This window comes from Oncorhynchus gorbuscha, linkage group LG11 (assembly GCF_021184085.1).
Source record: "Oncorhynchus gorbuscha isolate QuinsamMale2020 ecotype Even-year linkage group LG11, OgorEven_v1.0, whole genome shotgun sequence".
NCBI lineage: Eukaryota > Metazoa > Chordata > Actinopteri > Salmoniformes > Salmonidae > Oncorhynchus > Oncorhynchus gorbuscha.
Window position 1 is genome coordinate 27,902,445 of NC_060183.1, and position 8,580 is coordinate 27,911,024.

General features: G+C 39.5%; 1 protein-coding gene across 1 annotated transcript; it reads left to right on the forward strand.

Annotated features, from left to right (window-relative positions):
- The first annotated feature begins 252 nt into the window (after window positions 1-252).
- Window positions 253-7,924, forward strand: LOC124048437 (zinc finger protein 239-like). Its single transcript, XM_046369222.1, has 3 exons — window positions 253-559; window positions 739-823; window positions 5,596-7,924. Exons 1-3 carry the CDS (start codon window positions 548-550, stop codon window positions 6,552-6,554), a joined length of 1,056 nt encoding a protein of 351 aa, XP_046225178.1. The 5' UTR covers window positions 253-547; the 3' UTR covers window positions 6,555-7,924.
- Window positions 7,925-8,580: the final 656 nt, after the last annotated feature.

Below are 8,580 nucleotides of genomic sequence, written 5' to 3' on the forward strand. Positions count from 1 at the left end.
TGCTGCCCTATGGGACTCCTAATCACAGCCGTGTGATGTGATACAGCCTGGATTCAAACCAGGTACTATGGTGGCGCCACTTGCACTGAGATGCAGTGCCTTAGACCGCTGCTCCACTCGGGAGCCCAAACTTCAAATGGATCAGCCAAAAGGCAAGGGTCCCCTTTTTCCAAAAACTACCACCTCACAATCTCCCTAAAATCAGCACGAACCCCCTCCGGATGTAGCGCTCAAAAGTGCGTCCCACTTGTAAAGCAGCTGCTTCATCTTGATGTTATTCTTTATCAATAGCTACCACAACGATTTTTCTTTTTCAAACACGCGCGCTCTCTTTCTCCCGGATTCATCGATTTCCTGGAGCGTGACGTCCCGGCCATCTAGAATCACAACAACAAGCTGACTTCTGCCCCATGGGAGCGTTTACATCGTTAGTCGATGCTTTACCGGACACAGACTAGCCTACAGACTATACTTTAACACAAAGTTTGCTCAAAATAATAGCCTCTTACATAGGCTTCATTTTCTTTACTAGATTTTGCGGGACGCGATGGAAGAAGAGGTATATTTGGCATGCCTGTTTCACCATTGCCCCTTTGCTTGGTTAATGTCTGCTACAACTTTGAGGCAGGAGACACACTTCACGTGGAGCTCTTGTAGGATTTTGAGCGCGATATAGGCTACTCGTGCTTTTTTATAGAATGCGTTCCTGCTCATGAATATATACATGTATCTACGCAGGCTCATGGCAGGACATCGGTGAATAAATACCAACCGACGGAGTTGAAAGTCAAAGAAGAGGACCATGGCGATTTCAGTTATCAAAGTAAGAGTGGTGGCTGATGATTATTACTGGATAAGTGTTGTGGTTTAAAAAAAAAACTCAATTACCTTTTCTTAATTTGCTATTTACTTTAGTTTATTCTTATATGGAAGATGAATTATGGGACTGGTTAATTGCATTTTGATTACACTGAGAAAACATATCAATGAATATTGGCAGAATAAGTGGCCCACGCGCTACTGCAGGGGTAGGCAATCCTGTTCCTGGAATGCCACAGGTACTGCTGGATTTTGTTTCATCTAGGCCCTGATCAGGGGTTCAGTTCGCTTGAACGTTTGCTACGTTGTGGAACGTTTTCTACTGAACTTTTCTACTGAACTACATGTTTTCACAAAACGTTCTTTAACAGACTTGAAGCAACGAGTGACGTATTTAAAGGGCAGGGGTGCATTTTGAACTCGCAACCCAGCCCTTCATGTTTTTTCAACTGGTCGATCAGTGCAGCATGGCTTCTGTTCAGTTGAACACGCTATTACGTTTTTATGTACTGAATGCAGCCCTGACCAACTGAGCTAAAAATGAACACACCTGGTCTTCGAGGTCAGTTAAATCAAAAACATGAAGTGCCTGCAGCACCCCAGGACCAGAGTGCAGGCATAGGCAACCATCTTCTTTCCCTCCCTGTGAAGTGTACATGTCCTTCTCTGAGAAGGGAATTCGAGAGCTACAGTATAAGGTTCTATCTGCAAAAAGATGATTCTGAGATAATTGGTTTTAAAATTCCAAACCTTCATTGGTTTGAATGGTGTCAGCAATTTATATCTTGTATTATTTTGAATATAACATGAATTTGGGGGTATTAAGAGTACTATATAGGTAGAGAACATTGAACAGAACAAGGCTATATCATTAACAAAATACTTAATTGATTAATTAATGCCACTAATTAGTAAGATTCAGATTCATGCAGGGTAGTAACGTCATGACTTGTGATTATGGTCCATTGTTTAGCTAGCGACGTGTCTTAACAAAAGACTCCACTCTAATTTTGACAAAGTATTTTCATTTCAAGTTAGTGTACTTGAAACAAGTTCACTACCTAGCTAATGAAGCTGGCTGGCTTGCTAACAACATTACGTCATGCATTGGATTCATTGTTTACCTAGCTAGCTATCTAGCTATATGTCTTAACAAAAGAAGCTTGTCTTAGTGTGCCAGAGCGCAGAATAATATTTTAACGTTCAACACCAGTTGAATATGTCCGGTGTCAGTAAACGTCATCAACAAAGTGTAATTCAATTGTTGCCAGCAGCACAGTTAGACGCCAATGCTCTGGATAACATGAAACAAGCCTAACCAGCTCTGCTAGGGTGAGTAAAATGGTCAGAGTGGGGTGTTTTCTCATTGTGTCTGGAAGTACTTAGCCAGTTTTCTTGGGTGCTTGACTAGTTGTGAGGTCAGAGCTTTCAGAACAAGCCTACTTATTGAGGATCCAGTGTGCGCTCTGAACGTGAAACACTCTGAATTTACAAACAGACAATCTGACAGCAGAGTTGCAGTCACTAACACTCTGGATAACTTCTTATGGCAGATGACACTTCATGTTACACAATACATGTATGTTTTGTTCGATAAAGTTCATATTTATATCCAAAAATCTGAATTTACATTGGCTCGTTATGTTCAGTAGTTCCAAAACATCCAGTGATTTTGCAGAGAGCCACATAAATACTCATAATAAACATTGATAAAAGATCCAACTATTATGCATGGAATAAATACACGCTTCTCCTTAATTAATGCAACTGCTGTGTCAGATTTTTTAAAAAACTTTACGGAAAAAGCACACCATGCAATAATCTGAGTACAGCGCTCAGACAACAAAACAAGCCAAACAGATACGAGCCATGTTGTGGAGTCATCAGAAGTCAGAAATAGCATTATAAATATTTACTGACCTTTGATCTTCATCAGAATGCACTCCCAGGAATCACAGTTCCACAATATATGTGTGTTCGATAAAGTCCATAATTCATGTCCAAATAACTCCTTTTGTTAGCGCGTTTGGTAAACAAATCCAAACTCGCGAGGTGCGGGCAAGTCCAGGCGCAAGTTCAGACTAAGTTCAAAAAGTTATATTACAGTTCGTATAAACATGTCAAACGATGTACAAAATCAATCTTTCGGATGTTTTTTACACAAATCTTCAATAATGTTCTAACCGGAGAATTCCTTTGTCTTTAGAATCGCAATGGAACGCAGGTCGTTCTCACATGAGCGCACGTGATCAGCTCATGCCACTCTGGCAGACCCCTTACTCAATCCGCTCTCATTCCCCCCTCCTTCACAGTAGAAGCCTCAAACAAGGTTCTAAAGACTGTTGACATCTAGTGGAAGCCTTAGGTAGTATGAACCCATAGACAGTGTATATTCGATAGGCAATGACTTAAACTACAAACCTCAGATTTCCCACTTCCTGGTTTGATTTCTTCTCAGGTTTTGCCTGCCATATGAGTTCTGTTATACTCACAGGCATCATTCAAATAGTTTTAGAAACTTCAGAGTGGTTTCTATCCAAATCTACTAATTACATGCATATATTATCAACTGGGCCTGAGTAGCAGGCAGCTTACTCTGGGCACCTTATTCATCCAAACTACTCAATACTGCCCCCAGCCATAAGAAGATAACATAATAGCCTAACCAGCTCTGCTAGGGCGAGTAATGTTCAGTGAGCGGTTCTCTCTCGCTTAGATGTCTGGAAGTAGCTGGCAAGTTAGTACAGAATGGTCAGATCAACCCTTAAAGAGATGGATGGGGCTAAGGCTTAAGAGGGTGTGAATGGGTGTAGACAAAGAAGAGCTCTCTAATAGTAGTACCAAAACATTGAAAGATGGTTTTCTCAAAAGTGAGTTTACAAGTTGATCAACTTTCAAATCCAAATTACTTATCTATTGTTTCCTCAAATGCAGTCTATGATATATCAGAGGTGTGGACTTGTCACATGACTTGGACTCGAGTCAGACTCTAGTCACATGATGATTTTAGACTCAACTTGACAAAATAAAAAAAACACTTGCAAACTCGACTTTGACTTTAACACCAATGACTTGTGACTTAACTTGGACTTGAGCCTTTTGACTCAAACTGACTTGATACCCTCCCCAAGCCCAAATATAAAAAAGTATGCTATTAAAAAAGTGTTCAGCGCATCAATTCTTCATTTAACGGATTACAGTTTGAATCAGAGAGCAGCCAATCAAATTGTGCCAGCGGAGAAAAAGTTGCGCGTGGCAGTGCAGATGAACGTCGGCAGATGAATTCAGACGGAGCCCTTGGAAAGATGATACCCCAAATTATTATTTTTGGATATAAAGACTACGATGAAGTCAACAAAAGACAGATTGCAACTTGGAAAACATGCGAGAAGTAAATTAGACTGTGGCGCAACAACTTCCAACTTTATTTGACATTTGAAGCTGCACAAAGAAAGGAAACACTTTGAAGTTTGTGGAAATGTGAAAGGAATGTAGGAGAATATAACACAATAGATCTGGTAAATGGTAATACAATGAATAAACCAACAGTTCTTTTGTATTTAATTGTACCTTTTGAAATGCAAGAGATAGGCCATAATGTATTATTCCAGCCCAGGTGCAATTTAGATTTAGAGCAGTGTATGTGCAAAATTTTCGACTGATCCAAAGAACCATTGTATTTCTGTTCATGTTGTATCAAGACTGCTCAAATGTGCCTAATTTGTTTATTAATAACTTTTCATGTTCAAATTGTGCATTCCTCAAACAATAGCATGACATTATTTCACTGTAATATCTACTCTAAATTGGACAGTGCAGTTAGATTAACAAGAATTTAAGCTTTCTGCCAGATCAGATATGTCTATGTTCTGGGAAATTTTCTTGTTACTTAAACCTCATGCTAATTAAATTAGCCTACATTAGCTCAACCGTCCCATGGAAGGGACACCGATCCCAAAGAAGATTTTATAAAATTATTGTAACTTTATGACAGGATTGTTTTAGGTGTCTAGAGTATATCTGGAGAGAGAGAGCACTACAATATTAGTTTGTTTCATTGATGTTTATCTCATGGCTACCCATATATTTCCATGAAAATATCAAGTTTATTTGGAAAGTAATAAATATATATTTTTAAAAGCATTCATGATTTGTGTCAATTTAATATACTAACTATTACTCTTGTTAAAAATTTGAATTTCAATTTGGTGAAGAGCACATGACTTAAGGACTTGAGACTTGTCGGTCTTGACTTGGGACTTGAGTTCTAAGACTTGAGACTTACTTGTGACTTGTAAAAAGGGTACGACGCAATGGCGGAGGCATGCAGAGGCCAAATTGAGTTCCGAACCGCATCGCCATGCGCATCCCAAATTTTGTAACAATGCGGTGGTTCTGTATAGCTCTGCATTGACATCTTTGGTTGATGGTAGGTGGGGGTGGGAGTTCCTGTATAAACACAAACTCACTTCCTTGACAACAGCTCTGCGCTGCTCTGCGAAGCACAAGAAGTATGAGCGTAAATACTGCACGGCCAATGCAGACTTTTTATTGACCATGCAGCACTTTTTACCCTGCAAGGTCGAGAGTAATGCTGGTTTTCTGTTCTACCAGATAATTTGTTCCCACCTGTTGTCCCAGGTCTAAATCAGTCCCCTACACTAACGTAAACCTAGGAATAGGGAGTCTAGAGCCCTGATTTGGATTGGTCACATGACAATTTATCATGTGGAGATTTACTAAGCTCTAACTCAAGATCTTGTTTGTTTTTGCCAGGGCCAGGAGGGAGCCCAAACTCACACTCCGACGGTGGGAAGACTTCCTCAGAGTCAGGGGAATCAGACAGAAAGCTGCCCAAATCAGACAGACCGCACAACTGCTCTCTGTGCGGAAAAGGATTTTCCCAATTGGGACATCTGAAATTACACAATAAAACGCATACAGGAGAGAAACGCTATGGCTGTATTCAATGCGGGAAGAGTTTCGCAAGGTCAGACTATTTAAAAAAACATGCGAAAATTCACAGTGTAGAGAAACCATACAAATGCTCTGTGTGCGGCAAGGTATTTGCTAGGTCAGACATCTTAACCATACACAAGAGAGTTCACACTTCAGAGAGGGTGCAGCATCCCACCAAAGAGAAACTCTATCCCTGCTCTCAGTGCGGAAAGCGGTTCTCTCAATTGGGAAACCTCAAATCGCATGAGAGCTCTGTGCATGCAGGAAAGAAGCCTTTCAACTGTCCTGAATGCGGAAAGGGGTTCTCGCATTTTGGTAACATGCAAAAACACCAGCGTGTGCACACTGGAGAGAAACCATACATGTGCCCTGATTGTGGGACAGGTTTTTCCAGATCACATCACCTCAAAACACATCAGCAAATTCATAAAGGGGAGAAGCCTCACTTATGCACTGAATGTGGGAAGGGTTTTGCTAGGGCAGACTCTTTAACGGCACATCAGCGAGTGCACAGGCTAGACAACAAGCCGTACGGCTGTTCTGACTGTGGCAAAGCCTTCTCTTCATTTGGAAACTTAACGCAGCATCAGAGAATTCACACCGGAGAGAAACCATATCAGTGCTCTCAGTGTGAGAGAAGCTTTGCTTTTTCAACAGATTTGAAAAATCATCAGAGGAGACACACTGGAATGAAACCATACTATTGCTCGGACTGTGGGAGAAGTTTCACAACGGCATCTTCCCTAAAATCACACCAGAAAATTCACAAATTATAAAAGTCATGGTCTCTGTGTGGTAGTAATGTCTCTCTACAATGTCAAACATTAGCGAAATACTCAGCTGTCAAAATGCTGCCGATGGGGAAACCTTGAGGCTCACATTTTTCTTAGGAATACTAGAGGCACAATATTCTCATGGTTTAATCCTTGATTTAAAAACAGCATAGGAATTCAATGTTTTGTTTTTAATAGAGTGATTTTGGATGGTTATTGGATGGTTATTTTTACACTGAAACTACCTGATTTTTTTTTTTTACCCAGAAATCTCTTTAATGTTTGAATGTGTTTACTACATAGCTCCAGTTGTGTGAATTTTATTCTATATATGTTGATAATGACAAGCAAAAAACATGACTATAGGGAACCAGAATCTCCTGCAAATTATGTTAACTTTTGTTGTATAACCTGCATTTGTCATAAGAGGGTCAGGACACATTACATTGCAATCACAAAACATATGCAATGTCATAAGTTATATTGACAAACTTTAGTTGCAAACTCATTTGAAGCATTTATGCTTTAATTTAGTCCTCTGACACTAGTTCAGTTGGTAGAGATAAGAGAGTCTGCTAAATGGCATACTGACTGGCTGCATCACTGCTTGGTCTGGCAATAGCACCCCCCTCGATCGCCTGGCGCTACAAAGGGTTGTGCCGACAGCTAAGTACATCACTGGGGCTGAGCTCCCTGCCATCTAGGACCTCTATCAGGTGGTTGACTTGACAGCTCATGCAGTTTTAGTGTTCTGATTACAGAGTTCTGATCATGGAACACCATGTGTCTACACCTACACAGTTGCCACATAAAAATAAAAAAATGATAGAGATGGAATTCCCGGCACAAATATTTTACAAAATGTTTAGATTTAGGCTATAAAAATGGATTTTATCAAAGAAAACGGCACTTCATTTGATCAATGGCATACTCAGGAAGAGAAATAAGAGCAAGATATCAGAATGTAAGTCAATTTTACCTTCAGATGTGAAAGTCTAAAAACTGTCATGGCGGAAAATGTTTCTGTTCTTGATTGCTCTTCTCAAACAAAAGCATGGGATTTGTTCTCTGTAATAGCTATTTTAAATTGGAAAACGTCGTTTGATTACCAAGATTCTAATCTTTTGAAGGGTATAAGACACTTGCATTTCAAGAATGTTTAATGTTACGAAATTGTATTTTTAGTTGTCACTCTGAAATTTCCCCTGATGTTGGTCCCTGTACGGGGACAACAGCCATAATTAACCTGGGAAGGAAAGAAATTTCACAAATTAACTTCTAACAAGGCATACCTGTTAATTGAAATGCATTCCAGATGAGTACCTCATGAAGCTGGTTGAGAGAATGCCAAGAGTGTGCAAAGCTGTCAAAGCAAAGGGTTGCTACTATGAATAATCTCAAATATATTTTTTTACTTTTTTTGGTTACTACATGATTCTAAATGCGTTATTTCATAGTTTGGATGTATTCACTATTATTCTACAATGTAGAAAATAGTCAAAATAAAAGAAATCCAAAAAATTAGTAGGTGTGTCCAAACATTTGACTGGTACTGTATATATTTTCAAAAAAATATGGGAGATTGGAAATAATGCAGACAAGTGCGCTGATTGAAGCTACAATCTGCAATATTAAAGCTGATCTACACACTAAAAATAAATAAAAAGTTGAGGGAGCATGCAATTGGTATGCTGACTGCACGAACATCCACCGGAGCTGTTGCCACAGAATTGAAAGTTAATTTCTTTACATTAAGTCGCCTCCAATGTCATTTTAGACAATTTGGTAGTACGTACAGTGCCGTGAAAAAGTATTTGCCCCCTTCCTGATTTCTTTTTGCACATTTGTCACACATGTTTCAGATCAAACACATTTTAATATTACACAAAGATAACCCAAGTAAACACAAAATGCACTTAAGTGATCATTTTATTTATTAAGTGAAAAAAAGCTATCCGAACCTTCTTGGCCCTATGTGAAAAAGTAATTGCCCCCTATACCTAATAACTGGTTGTGCCACCCTCAGCAG